At 49.7% G+C, this 21774-nt stretch overlaps 1 protein-coding gene across 1 annotated transcript in view; it reads left to right on the top strand.

The window, feature by feature from the left end:
• The window catches only part of COG4 (component of oligomeric golgi complex 4), a 120478-nt gene that overhangs the window by 53329 nt on the left and 45375 nt on the right, over window positions 1-21774 (top strand). The window contains exons 8-9 of the mRNA XM_068259671.1: window positions 13541-13599; window positions 16295-16428. Of these exons, the coding sequence (XP_068115772.1) occupies window positions 13541-13599; window positions 16295-16428 (193 nt within the window). The remainder of the gene's footprint in view (window positions 1-13540; window positions 13600-16294; window positions 16429-21774) is intronic.

Here is a 21774-nt window from a genome sequence, read left to right as displayed (position 1 = left end):
GTTGCACCAGGGAGACAGTGGTAATTGCTGTTCATGTTGTCATTCTGGAGGGGGTGATAATGTTGCATCGGGGAGACAGTGGTAATTGCTGTCCATGTTGTCATTCTGGAGGGGTGATAATGTTGCCCCAGGGAGACTGTGGTAATTGCTGTCCATGTTGTCATTCTGGAGGGGTGATAATGTTGCCCCAGGGAGACAGTGGTAATTGCTGTTCATGTTGTCATTCTGGAGGGGTGATAATGTTGCCCCAGGGAGACTGTGGTAATTGCTGTCCATGTTGTCATTCTGGAGGGGTGATAATGTTGCACCAGGGAGACAGTGGTAATTGCTGTCCATGTTGTCATTCTGGAGGAGTGATAATGTTGCATCGGGGAGACAGTGGTAATTGCTGTCCATGTTGTCATTCTGGAGAGGTGATAATGTTGCATCGGGGAGACAGTTGTAATTGCTGTTCATGTTGTCATTCTGGAGGGGGTGATAATGTTGCATCGGGGAGACAGTGGTAATTGCTGTCCATGTTGTCATTCTGGAGAGGTGATAATGTTGCATCGGGGAGACAGTTGTAATTGCTGTTCATGTTGTCATTCTGGAGGGGGTGATAATGTTGCATCGGGGAGACAGTGGTAATTGCTGTCCATGTTGTCATTCTGGAGGGGTGATAATGTTGCACCAGGGAGACAGTGGTAATAGCTGTTCATGCTGTCATTCTGGAGGGGTGATAATGTTGCCCCAGGGAGACAGTGGTAATTGCTGTCCATGTTGTCATTCTGGAGGGGTGATAATGTTGAACCGGGGAGACAGTGGTAATAGCTGTTCATGCTGTCATTTTGGAGGGGTGATAATGTTGCCCCAGGGAGACAGTGGTAATTGCTGTCCATGTTGTCATTCTGGAGGGGGTGATAATGTTGCACCAGGGAGACAGTGGTAATTGCTGTTCATGTTGTCATTCTGGAGGGGTGATAATGTTGTACCGGGGAGACAGTGAAAAATTGCTGTTCCTGCTGTCATTCTGGAGGGGGTGATAATGTTGCACCGGGGAGACAGTGGTAATTGCTGTCCATGTTGTCATTCTGGAGGGGTGATAATGTTGCACTGTGGAGACAGTGGTAATTGCTGTCCATGTGGTCATTCTGGAGGGGTGATAATGTTGCCCCAGGGAGACAGTGGTAATTGCTGTCCATGTTGTCATTCTGGAGGGGGTGATAATGTTGCACCCGGGAGACAGTGGTAATTGCTGTCCATGTTGTCAATCTGGAGGAGTGATAATGTTGCACCAGGGAGACAGTGGTAATTGCTGTTCATGTTGTCATTCTGGAGGGGTGATAATGTTGCACCAGGGAGACAGTGGTAATTGCTGTTCATGTTGTCGTTCTGGAGGGGTGATAATGTTGTACCGGGGAGACAGTGGTAATTGCTGTTCCTGTTGTTATTCTGGAGGGGTGATAATGTTGCACCGGGGAGACAGTGGTAATTGCTGTTCATGTTGTCATTCTGGAGGGGTGATGATGTTGCCCCAGGGAGACAGTGGTAATCGCTGTTCATGTTGTCATTCTGGAGGGGTGATAATGTTGCACCGGTGAGACAGTGGTAATCGCTGTTCATGTTGTCATTCTGGAGGGGTGATGATGTTGCATCAGGGAGACAGTGATAATTGCTGTTCATGTTGTCATTCTGGAGGGGTGATGATGTTGCCCCAGGGAGACAGTGGTAATTGCTGTTCCTGTTGTCATTCTGGAGGGGTGATAATGTTGCACCAGGGAGACAGTGGTAATTGCTGTTCATGTTGTCATTCTGGAGGGGTGATAATGTTGCACCGGGGAGACAGTGGTAATTGCTGTTCATGTTGTCATTCTGGAGGGGTGATGATGTTGCCCCAGGGAGACAGTGGTAATCGCTGTTCATGTTGTCATTCTGGAGGGGTGATGATGTTGCATCAGGGAGACAGTGGTAATTGCTGTTCCTGTTGTCATTCTGGAGGGGTGATGATGTTGCCCCAGGGAGACAGTGGTAATCGCTGTTCATGTTGTCATTCTGGAGGGGTGATGATGTTGCATCAGGGAGACAGTGGTAATTGCTGTTCCTGTTGTCATTCTGGAGGGGTGATAATGTTGCACCAGGGAGACAGTGGTAATTGCTGTTCATGTTGTCATTCTGGAGGGGTGATAATGTTGCACCAGGGAGACAGTGGTAATTACTGTTCATGTTGTCATTCTGGAGGGGGTGATAATGTTGCACCAGGGAGACAGTGGTAATTACTGTTCATGTTGTCATTCTGGAGGGGTGATCATGTTGCACCAGGGAGACAGTGGTAATTGCTGTTCCTGTTGTCAATCTGGAGGGGTGATAATGTTGCACCAGGGAGACAGTGGTAATTGCTGTTCCTGTTGTCATTCTGGAGGGGTGATAATGTTGCACCAGGGAGACAGTGGTAATTGCTGTTCATGTTGTCATTCTGGAAGGGTGATAATGTTGCATCGGGAAGACAGTGGTAATTGCTGTCCATGTTGTCATTCTGGAGGGGTGATAATGTTGCATCAGGGAGACAGTGGTAATTGCTGTTCCTGTTGTCATTCTGGAGGGGTGATAATGTTGCATCAGGGAGACAGTGGTAATTGCTGTTCCTGTTGTCATTCTGGAGGGGTGATGATGTTGCATCAGGGAGACAGTGGTAATTGCTGTTCCTGTTGTCATTCTGGAGGGGTGATAATGTTGCACCAGGGAGACAGTGGTAATTGCTGTTCATGTTGTCATTCTGGAGGGGGTGATAATGTTGCACAAGGGAGACAGTGGTAATTACTGTTCATGTTGTCATTCTGGAGGGGGTGATAATGTTGCCCCAGGGAGACAGTGGTAATTGCTGTTCATGTTGTCATTCTGGATGGGTGATGATGTTGCATCAGGGAGACAGTGGTAATTGCTGTTCCTGTTGTCATTCTGGAGGGGTGATAATGTTGCACCAGGGAGACAGTGGTAATTGCTGTTCATGTTGTCATTCTGGAGGGGTGATGATGTTGCCCCAGGGAGACAGTGGTAATTGCTGTTCATGTTGTCATTCTGGATGGGTGATGATGTTGCATCAGGGAGACAGTGGTAATTGCTGTTCCTGTTGTCATTCTGGAGGGGTGATAATGTTGCACCAGGGAGACAGTGGTAATTGCTGTTCATGTTGTCATTCTGGAAGGGTGATAATGTTGCATCGGGAAGACAGTGGTAATTGCTGTCCATGTTGTCATTCTGGAGGGGTGATAATGTTGCATCGGGGAGACAGTGGTAATTGCTGTTCATGTTGTCATTCTGGAGGGGGTGATAATGTTGCACCAGGGAGACAGTGGTAATTACTGTTCATGTTGTCATTCTGGAGGGGTGATAATGTTGCACCAGGGAGACAGTGGTAATTGCTGTTCATGTTGTTATTCTGGAGGGGTGATAATGTTGCACCAGGGAGACAGTGGTAATTGCTGTTCATGTTGTCATTCTGGAGGGGGTGATAATGTTGCCCCAGGGAGACAGTGGTAATTGCTGTCAATGTTGTCATTCTGGAGGGGTGATAATATTGCCCCAGGGAGACAGTGGTAATTGCTGTCAATGTTGTCATTCTGGAGGGGGTGATAATGTTGCACTGGGGAGACAGTGATAATTGCTGTTCATGTTGTCATTCTGGAGGGGTGATAATGTTGCCCCAGGGAGACAGTGGTAATTGCTGTCAATGTTGTCATTCTGGAGGGGTGATAATGTTGCCCCAGGGAGACAGTGGTAATTGCTGTCCATGTTGTCATTCTGGAGGGGGTGATAATGTTGCACCCGGGAGACAGTGGTAATTGCTGTCCATGTTGTCAATCTGGAGGAGTGATAATGTTGCACCAGGGAGACAGTGGTAATTGCTGTTCATGTTGTCATTCTGGAGGGGTGATAATGTTGCACCAGGGAGACAGTGGTAATTGCTGTTCATGTTGTCGTTCTGGAGGGGTGATAATGTTGTACCGGGGAGACAGTGGTAATTGCTGTTCCTGTTGTCATTCTGGAGGGGTGATAATGTTGCACCGGGGAGACAGTGGTAATTGCTGTTCATGTTGTCATTCTGGAGGGGTGATGATGTTGCCCCAGGGAGACAGTGGTAATCGCTGTTCATGTTGTCATTCTGGAGGGGTGATAATGTTGCACCGGTGAGACAGTGGTAATCGCTGTTCATGTTGTCATTCTGGAGGGGTGATGATGTTGCATCAGGGAGACAGTGATAATTGCTGTTCATGTTGTCATTCTGGAGGGGTGATGATGTTGCCCCAGGGAGACAGTGGTAATTGCTGTTCCTGTTGTCATTCTGGAGGGGTGATAATGTTGCACCAGGGAGACAGTGGTAATTGCTGTTCATGTTGTCATTCTGGAGGGGTGATAATGTTGCACCGGGGAGACAGTGGTAATTGCTGTTCATGTTGTCATTCTGGAGGGGTGATGATGTTGCCCCAGGGAGACAGTGGTAATCGCTGTTCATGTTGTCATTCTGGAGGGGTGATGATGTTGCATCAGGGAGACAGTGGTAATTGCTGTTCCTGTTGTCATTCTGGAGGGGTGATGATGTTGCCCCAGGGAGACAGTGGTAATCGCTGTTCATGTTGTCATTCTGGAGGGGTGATGATGTTGCATCAGGGAGACAGTGGTAATTGCTGTTCCTGTTGTCATTCTGGAGGGGTGATAATGTTGCACCAGGGAGACAGTGGTAATTGCTGTTCATGTTGTCATTCTGGAGGGGTGATAATGTTGCACCAGGGAGACAGTGGTAATTACTGTTCATGTTGTCATTCTGGAGGGGGTGATAATGTTGCACCAGGGAGACAGTGGTAATTACTGTTCATGTTGTCATTCTGGAGGGGTGATCATGTTGCACCAGGGAGACAGTGGTAATTGCTGTTCCTGTTGTCAATCTGGAGGGGTGATAATGTTGCACCAGGGAGACAGTGGTAATTGCTGTTCCTGTTGTCATTCTGGAGGGGTGATAATGTTGCACCAGGGAGACAGTGGTAATTGCTGTTCATGTTGTCATTCTGGAAGGGTGATAATGTTGCATCGGGAAGACAGTGGTAATTGCTGTCCATGTTGTCATTCTGGAGGGGTGATAATGTTGCATCAGGGAGACAGTGGTAATTGCTGTTCCTGTTGTCATTCTGGAGGGGTGATAATGTTGCATCAGGGAGACAGTGGTAATTGCTGTTCCTGTTGTCATTCTGGAGGGGTGATGATGTTGCATCAGGGAGACAGTGGTAATTGCTGTTCCTGTTGTCATTCTGGAGGGGTGATAATGTTGCACCAGGGAGACAGTGGTAATTGCTGTTCATGTTGTCATTCTGGAGGGGGTGATAATGTTGCACAAGGGAGACAGTGGTAATTACTGTTCATGTTGTCATTCTGGAGGGGGTGATAATGTTGCCCCAGGGAGACAGTGGTAATTGCTGTTCATGTTGTCATTCTGGATGGGTGATGATGTTGCATCAGGGAGACAGTGGTAATTGCTGTTCCTGTTGTCATTCTGGAGGGGTGATAATGTTGCACCAGGGAGACAGTGGTAATTGCTGTTCATGTTGTCATTCTGGAGGGGTGATGATGTTGCCCCAGGGAGACAGTGGTAATTGCTGTTCATGTTGTCATTCTGGATGGGTGATGATGTTGCATCAGGGAGACAGTGGTAATTGCTGTTCCTGTTGTCATTCTGGAGGGGTGATAATGTTGCACCAGGGAGACAGTGGTAATTGCTGTTCATGTTGTCATTCTGGAAGGGTGATAATGTTGCATCGGGAAGACAGTGGTAATTGCTGTCCATGTTGTCATTCTGGAGGGGTGATAATGTTGCATCGGGGAGACAGTGGTAATTGCTGTTCATGTTGTCATTCTGGAGGGGGTGATAATGTTGCACCAGGGAGACAGTGGTAATTACTGTTCATGTTGTCATTCTGGAGGGGTGATAATGTTGCACCAGGGAGACAGTGGTAATTGCTGTTCATGTTGTTATTCTGGAGGGGTGATAATGTTGCACCAGGGAGACAGTGGTAATTGCTGTTCATGTTGTCATTCTGGAGGGGGTGATAATGTTGCCCCAGGGAGACAGTGGTAATTGCTGTCAATGTTGTCATTCTGGAGGGGTGATAATATTGCCCCAGGGAGACAGTGGTAATTGCTGTCAATGTTGTCATTCTGGAGGGGGTGATAATGTTGCACTGGGGAGACAGTGATAATTGCTGTTCATGTTGTCATTCTGGAGGGGTGATAATGTTGCCCCAGGGAGACAGTGGTAATTGCTGTCAATGTTGTCATTCTGGAGGGGTGATAATGTTGCCCCAGGGAGACAGTGGTAATTGCTGTCAATGTTGTCATTCTGGAGGGGTGATAATGTTGCACTGGGGAGACAGTGGTAATTGCTGTTCATGTTGTCATTCTGGAGGGGTGATAATGTTGCCCCTGGGAGACAGTGGTAATTGCTGTTCATGTTGTCATTCTGGAGGGGTGATAATGTTGCACCAGGGAGACAGTGGTAATTGCTTTCCATGTTGTCATTCTGGAGGGGGTGATAATGTTGCACCAGGGAGACAGTGGTAATTGCTGTTCATGTTGTCATTCTGGAGGGGTGATAATGTTGCACCGGGGAGACAGTGGTAATTGCTGTCCATGTTGTCATTCTGGAGGGGTGATAATGTTGCACCGGGGAGACAGTGGTAATTGCTGTCCATGTTGTCATTCTGGAGGAGTGATAATGTTGCATCGGGGAGACAGTTGTAATTGCTGTTCATGTTGTCATTCTGGAGGGGTGATAATGTTGCACCGGGGAGACAGTGGTAATTGCTGTCCATGTTGTCATTCTGGAGGAGTGATAATGTTGCATCGGGGAGACAGTTGTAATTGCTGTTCATGTTGTCATTCTGGAGGAGTGATAATGTTGCATCGGGGAGACAGTTGTAATCGCTGTTCATGTTGTCATTCTGGAGAGGTGATAATGTTGCATCGGGGAGACAGTTGTAATTGCTGTTCATGTTGTCATTCTGGAGCGGGTGATAATGTTGCATCGGGGAGACAGTGGTAATTGCTGTCCATGTTGTCATTCTGGAGGGGTGATAATGTTGCACCGGGGAGACAGTGGTAATTGCTGTCCATGTTATCATTCTGGAGGGGTGATAATGTTGCCCCAGGGAGACAGTGGTGATTGCTGTCCATGTTGTCATTCTGGAGGGGGTGATAATGTTGCACTGGGGAGACAGTGATAATTGCTGTCCGTGTTGTCATTCTGGAGGGGTGATAATGTTGCCCCAGGGAGACAGTGGTAATTGCTGTCCATGTTGTCATTCTGGAGGGGTGATAATGTTGAACCGGGGAGACAGTGGTAATAGCTGTTCATGCTGTCATTTTGGAGGGGTGATAATGTTGCCCCAGGGAGACAGTGGTAATTGCTGTCCATGTTGTCATTCTGGAGGGGGTGATAATGTTGCACCAGGGAGACAGTGAAAAATTGCTGTTCCTGCTGTCATTCTGGAGGGGGTGATAATGTTGCACCGGGGAGACAGTGGTAATTGCTGTCCATGTTGTCATTCTGGAGGGGTGATAATGTTGCACTGTGGAGACAGTGGTAATTGCTGTCCATGTGGTCATTCTGGAGGGGTGATAATGTTGCCCCAGGGAGACAGTGGTAATTGCTGTCCATGTTGTCATTCTGGAGGGGGTGATAATGTTGCACCCGGGAGACAGTGGTAATTGCTGTCCATGTTGTCAATCTGGAGGGGTGATAATGTTGCACCAGGGAGACAGTGGTAATTGCTGTTCATGTTGTCGTTCTGGAGGGGTGATAATGTTGCACCGGGGAGACAGTGGTAATTGCTGTTCCTGTTGTCATTCTGGAGGGGTGATAATGTTGCACCGGGGAGACCGTGGTAATTGCTGTTCATGTTGTCATTCTGGAGGGGTGATGATGTTGCCCCAGGGAGACAGTGGTAATCGCTGTTCATGTTGTCATTCTGGAGGGGTGATAATGTTGCACCGGTGAGACAGTGGTAATCGCTGTTCATGTTGTCATTCTGGAGGGGTGATGATGTTGCATCAGGGAGACAGTGATAATTGCTGTTCATGTTGTCATTCTGGAGGGGTGATGATGTTGCCCCAGGGAGACAGTGGTAATTGCTGTTCCTGTTGTCATTCTGGAGGGGTGATAATGTTGCACCAGGGAGACAGTGGTAATTGCTGTTCATGTTGTCATTCTGGAGGGGTGATAATGTTGCACCGGGGAGACAGTGGTAATTGCTGTTCATGTTGTCATTCTGGAGGGGTGATGATGTTGCCCCAGGGAGACAGTGGTAATCGCTGTTCATGTTGTCATTCTGGAGGGGTGATGATGTTGCATCAGGGAGACAGTGGTAATTGCTGTTCCTGTTGTCATTCTGGAGGGGTGATGATGTTGCCCCAGGGAGACAGTGGTAATCGCTGTTCATGTTGTCATTCTGGAGGGGTGATGATGTTGCATCAGGGAGACAGTGGTAATTGCTGTTCCTGTTGTCATTCTGGAGGGGTGATAATGTTGCACCAGGGAGACAGTGGTAATTGCTGTTCATGTTGTCATTCTGGAGGGGTGATAATGTTGCACCAGGGAGACAGTGGTAATTACTGTTCATGTTGTCATTCTGGAGGGGGTGATAATGTTGCACCAGGGAGACAGTGGTAATTACTGTTCATGTTGTCATTCTGAAGGGGTGATCATGTTGCACCAGGGAGACAGTGGTAATTGCTGTTCCTGTTGTCAATCTGGAGGGGTGATAATGTTGCACCAGGGAGACAGTGGTAATTGCTGTTCCTGTTGTCATTCTGGAGGGGTGATAATGTTGCACCAGGGAGACAGTGGTAATTGCTGTTCATGTTGTCATTCTGGAAGGGTGATAATGTTGCATCGGGAAGACAGTGGTAATTGCTGTCCATGTTGTCATTCTGGAGGGGTGATAATGTTGCATCAGGGAGACAGTGGTAATTGCTGTTCCTGTTGTCATTCTGGAGGGGTGATAATGTTGCATCAGGGAGACAGTGGTAATTGCTGTTCCTGTTGTCATTCTGGAGGGGTGATGATGTTGCATCAGGGAGACAGTGGTAATTGCTGTTCCTGTTGTCATTCTGGAGGGGTGATAATGTTGCACCAGGGAGACAGTGGTAATTACTGTTCATGTTGTCATTCTGGAGGGGGTGATAATGTTGCCCCAGGGAGACAGTGGTAATTGCTGTTCATGTTGTCATTCTGGATGGGTGATGATGTTGCATCAGGGAGACAGTGGTAATTGCTGTTCCTGTTGTCATTCTGGAGGGGTGATAATGTTGCACCAGGGAGACAGTGGTAATTGCTGTTCATGTTGTCATTCTGGAGGGGTGATGATGTTGCCCCAGGGAGACAGTGGTAATTGCTGTTCATGTTGTCATTCTGGATGGGTGATGATGTTGCATCAGGGAGACAGTGGTAATTGCTGTTCCTGTTGTCATTCTGGAGGGGTGATAATGTTGCACCAGGGAGACAGTGGTAATTGCTGTTCATGTTGTCATTCTGGAAGGGTGATAATGTTGCATCGGGAAGACAGTGGTAATTGCTGTCCATGTTGTCATTCTGGAGGGGTGATAATGTTGCACCAGGGAGACAGTGGTAATTGCTGTTCATGTTGTCATTCTGGATGGGTGATGATGTTGCATCAGGGAGACAGTGGTAATTGCTGTTCATGTTGTTATTCTGGAGGGGTGATAATGTTGCACCAGGGAGACAGTGGTAATTGCTGTTCATGTTGTCATTCTGGAAGGGTGATAATGTTGCATCGGGAAGACAGTGGTAATTGCTGTCCATGTTGTCATTCTGGAGGGGTGATAATGTTGCACCAGGGAGACAGTGGTAATTGCTGTCCATGTTGTCATTCTGGAGGGGTGATAATGTTGCACCAGGGAGACAGTGGTAATTGCTGTTCATGTTGTCATTCTGGAAGGGTGATAATGTTGCATCGGGGAGACAGTGGTAATTGCTGTTCATGTTGTCATTCTGGAGGGGTGATAATGTTGCACCAGGGAGACAGTGGTAATTGCTGTTCATGTTGTCATTCTGGAGGGGTGATAATGTTGCACCAGAGAGACAGTGGTAATTGCTGTTCCTGTTGTCATTCTGGAGGGGTGATAATGTTGCACCAGGGAGACAGTGGTAATCGCTGTCCATGTTGTCATTCTGGAGGGGTGATGATGTTGCCCCAGGGAGACAGTGGTAATTGCTGTCCATGTTGTCATTCTGGAGGGGTGATAATGTTGCACCAGGGAGACAGTGGTAATTGCTGTTCATGTTGTCATTCTGGAAGGGTGATAATGTTGCATCGGGGAGACAGTGGTAATTGCTGTTCATGTTGTCATTCTGGAGGGGTGATAATGTTGCACCAGGGAGACAGTGGTAATTGCTGTTCATGTTGTCATTCTGGAGGGGTGATAATGTTGCACCAGAGAGACAGTGGTAATTGCTGTTCCTGTTGTCATTCTGGAGGGGTGATAATGTTGCACCAGGGAGACAGTGGTAATTGCTGTCCATGTTGTCATTCTGGAGGGGTGATAATGTTGCACCAGGGAGACAGTGGTAATTGCTGTTCATGTTGTCATTCTGGAGGGGTGATAATGTTGCACCAGGGAGACAGTGGTAATTGCTGTCCATGTTGTCATTCTGGAGGGGTGATAATGTTGCATCAGGGAGACAGTGGTAATTGCTGTTCATGTTGTCATTCTGGAGGGGTGATAATGTTGCACCAGGGAGACAGTGGTAATTGCTGTTCATGTTGTCATTCTGGAGGGGGTGATAATGTTGCATCGGGGAGACAGTGGTAATTGCTGTCCATGTTGTCATTCTGGAGGGGTGATAATGTTGCATCAGGGAGACAGTGGTAATTGCTGTTCATGTTGTCATTCTGGAGGGGTGATAATGTTGCACCAGAGAGACAGTGGTAATTGCTGTTCCTGTTGTCATTCTGGAGGGGTGATAATGTTGCACCAGGGAGACAGTGGTAATTGCTGTCCATGTTGTCATTCTGGAGGGGTGATAATGTTGCACCAGGGAGACAGTGGTAATTGCTGTTCATGTTGTCATTCTGGAGGGGTGATAATGTTGCACCAGGGAGACAGTGGTAATTGCTGTCCATGTTGTCATTCTGGAGGGGTGATAATGTTGCACCAGGGAGACAGTGGTAATTGCTGTCCATGTTGTCATTCTGGAGGGGTGATAATGTTGCATCAGGGTGACAGTGGTAATTGCTGTTCATGTTGTCATTCTGGAGGGGTGATAATGTTGCACCAGGGAGACAGTGGTAATTGCTGTTCCTGTTGTCATTCTGGAGGGGGTGATAATGTTGCACCGGTGAGACAGTGGTAATTGCTGTTCATGTTGTCATTCTGGAGGGGTGATAATGTTGCACCAGGGAGACAGTGGTAATTGCTGTCAATGTTGTCATTCTGGAGGTGGTGATAATGTTGCACTGGGGAGACAGTGATAATTGCTGTTCATGTTGTCATTCTGGAGGGGTGATAATGTTGCCCCAGGGAGACAGTGGTAATTGCTGTTCCTGTTGTCATTCTGGAGGGGTGATAATGTTGCACCAGGGAGACAGTGGTAATTGCTGTCCATGTTGTCATTCTGGAGGGGTGATAATGTTGCACCAGGGAGACAGTGGTAATTGCTGTTCATGTTGTCATTCTGGAGGGGGTGATAATGTTGCACCAGGGAGACAGTGGTAATTGCTGTTCATGTTGTCATTCTGGAGGGGTGATAATGTTGCACCAGGGAGACAGTGGTAATTGCTGTTCATGTTGTCATTCTGGAGGGGTGATAATGTTGCATCAGGGAGACAGTGGTAATTGCTGTTCATGTTGTCATTCTGGAGGGGTGATAATGTTGCATCGGGGAGACAGTGGTAATTGCTGTTCATGTTGTCATTCTGGAGGAGGTGATAATGTTGCACCAGGGAGACAGTGGTAATTGCTGTTCCTGTTGTCATTCTGGAGGGGTGATAATGTTGCACCAGGGAGACAGTGGTAATTGCTGTTCATGTTGTCATTCTGGAGGGGGTGATAATGTTGCATCGGGGAGACAGTGGTAATTGCTGTCCATGTTGTCATTCTGGATGGGTGATGATGTTGCATCAGGGAGACGGTGGTAATTGCTGTTCATGTTGTCATTCTGGAGGGGTGATAATGTTGCACCAGGGAGACAGTGGTAATTGCTGTCCATGTTGTCATTCTGGAGGGGTGATAATGTTGCACCAGGGAGACAGTGGTAATTGCTGTTCATGTTGTCATTCTGGAGGGGGTGATAATGTTGCACCGGGGAGACAGTGGTAATTGCTGTCCATGTTGTCATTCTGGAGGGGTGATAATGTTGCATTGGGGAGACAGTGGTAATTGCTGTTCATGTTGTCATTCTGGAGGGGGTGATAATGTTGCACCAGGGAGACAGTGGTAATTGCTGTCAATGTTGTCATTCTGGAGGGGTGATAATGTTGCACCAGGGAGACAGTGGTAATTGCTGTTCATGTTGTCATTCTGGAGGGGGTGATAATGTTGCACCGGGGAGACAGTGGTAATTGCTGTCCATGTTGTCATTCTGGAGGGGGTGATAATGTTGCATTGGGGAGACAGTGGTAATTGCTGTTCATGTTGTCATTCTGGAGGGGTGATAATGTTGCCCCAGGGAGACAGTGGTAATTGCTGTCCATGTTGTCATTCTGGAGGGGTGATAATGTTGCATTGGGGAGACAGTGGTAATTGCTGTTCATGTTGTCATTCTGGAGGGGGTGATAATGTTGCATTGGGGAGACAGTGGTAATTGCTGTCCATGTTGTCATTCTGGAGGGGGTGATAATGTTGCATTGGGGAGACAGTGGTAATTGCTGTTCATGTTGTCATTCTGGAGGGGTGATAATGTTGCACCGGGGAGACAGTGGTAATTGCTGTCCATGTTGTCATTCTGGAGGGGTGATAATGTTGCACCAGGGAGACAGTGGTAATCGCTGTCCATGTTGTCATTCTGGAGGGGGTGATAATGTTGCACCGGGGAGACAGTGGTAATCGCTGTTCATGTTGTCATTCTGGAGGGGTGATAATGTTGCCCCAGGGAGACAGTGGTAATTGCTGTTCCTGTTGTCATTCTGGAGGGGTGATAATGTTGCACCGGGGAGACAATGGTAATCGCTGTTCATGTTGTCATTCTGGAGGGGTGATAATGTTGCCCCGGGGAGACAGTGGTAATTGCTGTTCATGTTGTCATTCTGGAGGGGGTGATAATGTTGCACCAGGGAGACAGTGGTAATCGCTGTCCATGTTGTCATTCTGGAGGGGTGATAATGTTGCACCGGGGAGACAGTGGTAATTGCTGTTCCTGCTGTCATTCTGGAGGGGTGATAATGTTGCACCGGGGAGACAGTGGTAATTGCTGTTCCTGCTGTCATTCTGGAGGGGTGATAATGTTGCACCGGGGAGACAGTGGTAATCGCTGTTCATGCTGTCATATTTTCTCTCCCAGTTCCAACAGGTGCAGAGCAGCATGATCAGATCATCCTCCATTGAGAAGATTGAGCCCAGGTCGGTGGTACTGCACTTGGTTATTTGTACATTCATTGCTTGTGTGTTTAGTGTGAACAGTAAATAGATAATCTACAGCAAGGCATTTTACATCCTTCTTTCCTACTTGTGTCTCCTTTAGTCCCCCATGCCACTCCTGACCCCTTTTTGTCCTTCCGTCCCCCTTGCCTCCGCTCCTTCTGTGCCCGTTTGTACCTCCTTCTGTCCCCCTGCGCTTCTTCTGTCCCCCTGCGCCTCCTTCTGTCCCCCTGCGCCTCCTTTTGTCCACCTGCGCCTCCTTCTGTCCCCCTGCGCTTCTTCTGTCCCCCTGCGCCTCCTTCTGTCCCCCTGCGCCTCCTTCTGTCCCCCTGCGCCTCCTTCTGTCCTCCTTTGTGACTTTTTCTAGCCCACGCACCACCTCCAGTCCCCGTGCCTCTCCCTGTCTCTTTTTGTGCCTCCTTCTCTCCCCCTGTGCCTTCTTTTTTCTCACTGTGACTCCTGGATGCATAGGCCTCCTCCTACTTGCCTGGAGATTTAAAATAAATTATATTGTCTATTTATATACGACTCATTGGCTGGTCACTATATACTTGAGGGCGGTAACCACCAACCCCCCTCCTTTTAAGTGGTTTTAAATTGTTTTACTCTAATTTGGCGCCTCTGTTACTCCTCATTTTCCGTTGATCTAGTCCACCCTTGGTGGAGGGGTGTATCCCCGTTCTTTTCCTGTCTACAGAGAGCGACTTCTTAGACCTGAGTGGGGTCAGGTTATAATTCTCCCCACCCGCACCTTCAGTGGTTGCCTTAGTGGTTACCCAGGCTTGTGAGTATATTACTTATTGTTGTTCTGTCTTGTTCCATTTACCAAGACTTACTGCACTATATTGGGCTCTCGGTTTCCATTTTTTACATTTCTTCAAGCTCCTACTCCCCTGTGCCTTCCTCTGTCCCCATGCATTTTTCTGTCCCCTTGTGCTACCTCTATCCCACTGTGTTTAGGCTATTTCTCTCCTTTGTGCTTACATCTGTCCCACTGTGCCTCTATATGTCCCCTTGTGCCACTATCTGTCCCCGTCTCCCATCCTGCAATTCCCCAGCCCAGAGTATAGAGCAGCAGAAGCGTGAAGTCCAGCACTGTGATTGTGTGACCACCCTGCCTGTCTCCTGCTTCCTTTAGTGCTGGCTTCTCACTCTATTCGTGTTTCATGTTATCATGCTATGTGTGGTAGGAGATGCTGGGCACTAGGGTAAGTGGTGAGCGGACAGGCAGCAGCACAGCACAGCACTGGACTCCAGCGGAGAGGTGAGAGCACAGCTTCTGCTGCACTATACTCTGCATTCACGCACTAAGCTGGGGTAGTGCAGGTAGTGGATGGGGACAGACAGGATGGTCACACAGGCACAGCACTGGACTCCAGCGGAGAGGTGAGAGCACAGCTTCTGCTGCACTATACTCTGCATTCACGCACTAAGCTGGGGAGAGCAGGAGGGGGATGGGGACAGGCAGGATGGTCGCACAGGCACAGCACTGGACTCCAGAGGGGAGGTGAGAGCACAGCTTCTGTTGCACTATACTCTGCATTTAAACACTAAGCTGGGGTAGTGCAGGTAGTGGATGGGGACAGACAGGATGGTCACACAGGCACAGCACTGGACTCCAGCGGAGAGGTAAGAGCACAGCTTCTGCTGCACTATACTCTGCATTCACGCACTAAGCTGGGGAGAGCAGGAGGGGGATGGGGACAGGCAGGATGGTCGCACAGGCACAGCACTGGACTCCAGAGGGGAGGTGAGAGCACAGCTTCTGTTGCACTATACTCTGCATTTACACACTAAGCTGGGGTAGTGCAGGTAGTGGATGGGGACAGACAGGATGGTCACACAGGCACAGCACTGGACTCCAGCAGAGAGGTGAGAGCACAGCCTCTGCTGCACTATACTCTGCATTTACACACTAAGCTGGGTTAGTGCAGGAGGGGGATGGGGACAGACAGGATGGTCACACAGGCACAGCGCTGGACTCCAGAGGGGAGGTGAGAGCACAGCTTCTGTTGCACTATACTCTGAATTTACACACTAAGCTGGGGTAGTGCAGGAGGGGGATGGGGACAGACAGGTCACACAGTCACAGCACTGGACACCAGCGGAGAGGTGAGAGCACAGCATCTGCTGCACTATACTCTACATTTACACACTAAGCTGGGGTAGTGCAGGAAGGGGATGGGGACAGACTGGATGGTCACACAGGCACAGCTCTAGACTCCAGTGGAGAGGTGAGAGAACAGCTTCTGATGCACTATACTCTGCATTTACACACTAAGCTGGGGTAATGCAAGAAGAGGTGTGCATTGAAATGGGACAGGCTCGGCTGGTTATTTGTATCTTGGAGACTCCCTGTGTTATGCTTCCACCCCATACTGCACATGGTTTATATTCTCTAGTGTGTGGGTGTTTTCTGCTTTTTGCTTTTTTTATCTTAGCCCCCTGTGTCCAGGGTGTGTGTGAGCTTTATTAAGAGAAACGCACAGCTTGTTCAGACGCTGCAGTGGAATCTCCTTGGTTAGACTATGCTAGTCTGGAAAACGCGGGTTTTAAGGCTGCACTTTAATTATTGTTTAAATTTTTAAAAAAAAACCCAACATTTTGTGTATTTCACATGCTGTGTATTATGGAATTCTTGTGAGTGTGTTGAGGATTACCTTCTGTTGCTGTGCAGAGATCTGGACCCCATCCTGGCGGAGGTGACCCTGATGAGCGCCCGCGCAGAGCTCTATTTGCGCTTTATCAAGCGCCGTGTGGCAGCAGATTTTGAAGTTGGGGATTCTGTGGCGACTGAAGATGTGAAACAAGGTACAGGCCACAGCGCCGCTGTTATAGGACTGCTGCTTTCTGCTAGTGGGTATGGCAGCAAGATGTATTTGTGGACCACTTACTGTATTAACCAGTAACTGTAATGTAGTAATGGATGCGCTTACAATGAGGATTTGATCAATAATGCAATATGCTTGAATTTTTTTTTAAACTTTTTCTTTTTTAGATAGATGTGTATCAGTCTCAGTATGTATAGTACAGGCTGTAAGGTCAGCTTCACACTGGCAATAGAAAATGGTCCGCTTGCGGATCCTAAAGGAACAGATCCTGACAGAAGCAGAATGTTAGCCTATGGATCAGTTCTCATTGGTCCTATCGAATGGATCCATTCCGCACGCTGCGCTGAACTGAAGTATAGTACTCAATCGATATTCCAGACAGCGGAGCCCAGCGGAATGGAAACGGATGCGGAAGCACTGCATTGGGGGCAATGAGAAACGGATCCTTAAAGGGAAGGTTCAGGGAGGGAGGTAAAAAAATAAAAATCAATATCCACTTACCTGGGGCTTCCTCCAGCCCGTGGCAGGCAGGAGGTGCCCTCGCCGCCGCTCCGCAGGCTCCCGGTGGTCTCCGGTGGCCGACCCAACCTGGCCAGGCCGGCTGACGTCCGATGACGTCAGCGCGCCCGCGTGGGACGCAGAAGTGCCAGGCCTTGGAGCGCAGAAGAGCCCGACCTGGCAGCCGGCCTGGCCAGGTCGGGTCGGCCACCGGGAGCAGCGGCGAGGGCACCTCCTGCCTGCCACGGGTAAGTGGATATTGATTTTTATTTTTTTATCCCCCTCCCTGAACCTTCCCTTTAACAACACACTGGCTAAAAAATGAACTGTTCTAGCCAGTGCAATTTACTGGGGGGATACGGGGGAACAGAAATGGATCTGTTCAAACGGAAATTGGATCCGTCTTCACAGATTAATTTACCACTTAAGTGCCAGTGTGAACCGACCCTTACAGTGAGCTTACACTGACAGCAAACAAGCTGTGGTGGATTCTGGTAATCTGCTTCACATTTTCCCCACTGCCTACAGCTTATTATCCCTCTGCTCAAGTGCTGATAGCATCTGCTGGCTCTCTATTGAGAATAGGCTGCAGCCAGTTATGTCTACATTGTTAGCAGAAGCATTAAAAAACATTACCTGTTGGAAATAGGATATGGCCAGAGCTTGCTTCTTCCATTGCTGAAAAATGTAAGCTTTAGGAAGTGTTAGAGCATTTACACAAATAAAGCCAAGTAACTTTTCACTGTCCAAAATGCTGCTTACGTGTGTGCCCATTTCTAAACCAGCTGCTCACTAACTGTGTTCATGATCACATGGCCAAGTTTAACAAACTGCTCTTTAACTGCACCTATTTGAGCTTCCCAGGTAGGTGGGGGTGACAACCTCACCAGGGGAGACACACACACACACACACACACACACACACACACACACACACACACACACACACACACACACACACACACACACACACACACACGTACACACACACACGTACACACACACACGTACACACACGTACACACACGTACACACACACACACGTGTACACACACACACACACACGTGTACACACACACACACACGTGTACACACACACACACGTGTACACACACACACACACACGTGTACACACACACACACGTACACACACACGTACACACACACACACACACACACACACACACACACACACACACACACACACACACACACACACACACACACACACACACACTGTACACACACACACACACACACACACGTACACACACACAGTACACACACACAGTACACACACAGTACACACACACGTACACACACACACACACACGCACATATACATACACACACACACACACACATATACATACACACAAACACACACACATATACATACACACACACACACACACACACATACACACACACATACACACACACACACACACATATACACACACACACACACACACACACACACACACACACACACACACACACACACACACACACACACACACACACACACACACACATATACACGCACACACACACACACATACACGCACACACACACACACATACACGCACACACACACATATATATATACATACACATACGTCCAGTGTGGTTGTGGAGGGTGCACCTCCAGTTTGTTACAACATGAGGCACATGTGGTATCATTTTAACTGTAAATAAAATTTGTGGTTTTAACGTCTAGTTAGCACTATTTATTGTAAAGCTATAATGGATGTAAATGGAGAAATAGTGTGGTTTTTTTCTATTTTTTCCTTTACTTTCCCTTTAAAATCCACAGAAAATAAGATAATTACTAAACAAAATTATCACACACTAAAAGCCTAATTTGTCCTGAAAAAAATAATATATAGATCATTTAGGTGTGATAAGTAGTAATAAAGTTATTGGCAAATGAATGGGAGCAGCACTGATTCTCATCCTGAAGTGGTGAAAGTCTTCCCAAGGCGAAAAAATCACTTACCTAAGAAGAGAGAAGCCTTTGGATACTGCCGAGGCTACCATGTCCTACTATTGCCATACGTAGACCCCCAAAACATATTAGACAAGAGCTTGATGGATATGTTACATAGCCAGGCTCCTCTTCATGCATGAGCGTGGCTGCGCCTGTGTGGGTCCGGCCACGCCTGTGCAGTAAGCTGGATACACGAGCAGCTCCTGCACAGGCCCAGCATGCTTGTGATGTGTGACGTGGCCAGGCTCCTCCTTCATGCATGAGCGTGGCTGCGCCTGTGTGGTTCCGGCCGTGCCTGTGCAGTAAGCTGGATACACGAGCGCCCCCTGTGCAGGCCCAGCATGCTTGTGATGTGTGACGTGGCCATGCTCCTCCTTCATGCATGAGCGTGGCTGCGCCTGTGTGGGTCCGGCCACGCCTGTGCAGTAAGCTGGATACATGAGCGGCTCCTGCGCAGGCCCAACATGCTTGTGATGTGTGACGTGGCCAGGCTCCTCCTTCATGCATGAGCGTGGCTGCACCTGTGTGGGTCCGCCCACGCCAGTGCAGTAAGCTGGATACATGAGCGGCTCCTGCGCAGGCACAGCATGCTTGTGATGTGTGACGTGGCCAGGCTTCATGCATGAGCGTAGCTGCGCCTGTGTGAGTCCGGCCACGCCTGTGCAGTAAGCTGGATACATGAGCGGCTCCTGCGCAGGCCCAACATGCTTGTGATGTGTGACGTGGCCAGGCTCCTCCTTCATGCATGAGCGTGGCTGCGCCTGTGTGGGCCCGGCCGTGCCTGTGCAGTAAGCTGGATACATGAGCTGCTCCTGCGCAGGCACAGCATGCTTGTGATGTGTGACGTGGCCAGGCTTCATGCATGAGTGTGGCTGCGCCTGTGTGGGTCCAGCCACGCCTGTGCAGTAAGCTGGATACATGAGAGCCTCCTGCGCAGGCCCAGCATGCTTGTGATGTGTGAAGTGGCCAGGCTCCTCCTTCATGCATGAGCGTGGCTGCGCCTGTGTGGGTCCGGCCACGCCTGTGCAGTAAGCTGGATACATGAGAGCCTCCTGCGCAGGCCCAGCATGCTTGTGATGTGTGACGTGGCCATGCTCCTCCTTCATGCATGAGCGTGGCTGCGCCTGTGTGAGTCCGGCCACGCCTGTGCAGTAAGCTGGATACACGAGCAGCTCCTGCGCAGGCACAGCATGCTTGTGATGTGTGACGTGGCCAGGCTTCATGCATGAGCGTGGCTGTGGCTGTGTGGGTCCGGCCACGCCAGTGCAGTAAGCTAGATACACGAGCGGCTCCTGAGTAGGCCCAGCATGCTTGTGACGTGGCCAGGCTCCTCCTTCATGCATGAGTGTGGCTGCGCCTGTGTGGGTCCAGCCACGCCTGTGCAGTAAGCTGGATACATGAGCGGCTCCTGCGCAGGCCCAGCATGCTTGTGATGTGTGACGTGGCCAGGCTTCATGCATGAGCGTGGCTGCGCCTGTGTGAGTCCAGCCGTGCCTGTGCAGTAAGCTGGATACACGAGCAGCTCCTGCGCAGGCCCAGTATGTTACATGGCCAGGCTTCATGCATGAGTGTAGCTGCGCCTGTGTGAGTCCAGCCGCGCAGTAAGCTGGATACACAAGCGGCTCCTGCGCAGGCCCAGCATGCTTGTGATGTGTGACGTGGCCAGGCTTCATGCATGAGCGTGGCTGCGCCTGTGTGAGGCTGGCCACACCTGTGCAGTAAGCTGGATACACGAGCAGCTCCTGCGCAGGCACAGCATGCTTGTGATGTGTGACGTGGCCAGGCTTCATGCATGAGCGTGGCTGCGCCTGTGTGAGGCTGGCCACACCTGTGCAGTAAGCTGGATACATGAGCGGCTCCTGCGCAGGCACAGCATGCTTGTGATGTGTGACGTGGCCAGGCTTCATGCATGAACGTGGCTGCGCCTCTGTGAGTCTGGCCGTGCCTGTGCAGTAAGCTGGATACACGAGCAGCTCCTGCGCAGGCCCAGCATTTTACATGACCAGGCTTCATGCATGAGTGTGGCTGCGCCTGTGTGAGTCCAGCCGTGCAGTAAGCTGGATACACGAGCGGCTCCTGCGCAGGCCCAGCATGCTTGTGATGTGTGACGTGGCCACGCTCCTCCTTCATGCATGAGCGTGGCTGCGCCTGTGCGAGTCCGGCCACGCCTGTGCAGTAAGCTGGATACACGAGCGGCTCCTGAGCAGGCCCAGCATGCTTGTGATGTGTGACGTGGTCAGGCTCCCTCATGCATGAGCGTGGCTGCGCCTGTGTGAGTCCGGCCAGGCCTGTGCAATTAGGCTGGATACATGAGCTGCTCCTGCGCAGGCCCAGCATGCTTATGATGTGTGACGTGGCCAGGCTCCTCCTTCATGCATGAGCGTGGCTGCACCTGTGTGAGGTCGGCCACGCCTGTGCAGTAAGCTGGATACACGAGCGGCTCCTGAGCAGGCCCAGCATGCTTGTGATGTGTGACGTGGCCAGGCTTCATGCATGAGCGTGGCTGCACCTGTGTTAGTCCGGCCGGGCCTGAGCAGTAAGCTGGATACATGAACTGCCCCTGTGAAGGCCCAGCATGCTTGTGATGTGTGACGTGGCCACGCTCCTCCTTCATGCATGAGCGTGGCTGCACCTGTGTGAGTCCGGCCAGGCCTGTGCAATTAGGCTGGATACATGAGCTGCTCCTGCGCAGGCCCAGCATGCTTGTGATGTGTGACGTGGCCAGGCTCCTCCTTCATGCATGAGCGTGGCTGCGCCTGTGCGAGTCCGGCCACGCCTGTGCAGTAAGCTGGATACATGAGCGGCCCCTGTGCAGGCCCAGCATGGAGCACTTG

The sequence above is a fragment of the Hyperolius riggenbachi genome, chromosome 11 (assembly GCF_040937935.1).
Source record: "Hyperolius riggenbachi isolate aHypRig1 chromosome 11, aHypRig1.pri, whole genome shotgun sequence".
Taxonomy (NCBI): domain Eukaryota; kingdom Metazoa; phylum Chordata; class Amphibia; order Anura; family Hyperoliidae; genus Hyperolius; species Hyperolius riggenbachi.
This window is presented reverse-complemented; position numbering and strand designations above follow the sequence as displayed.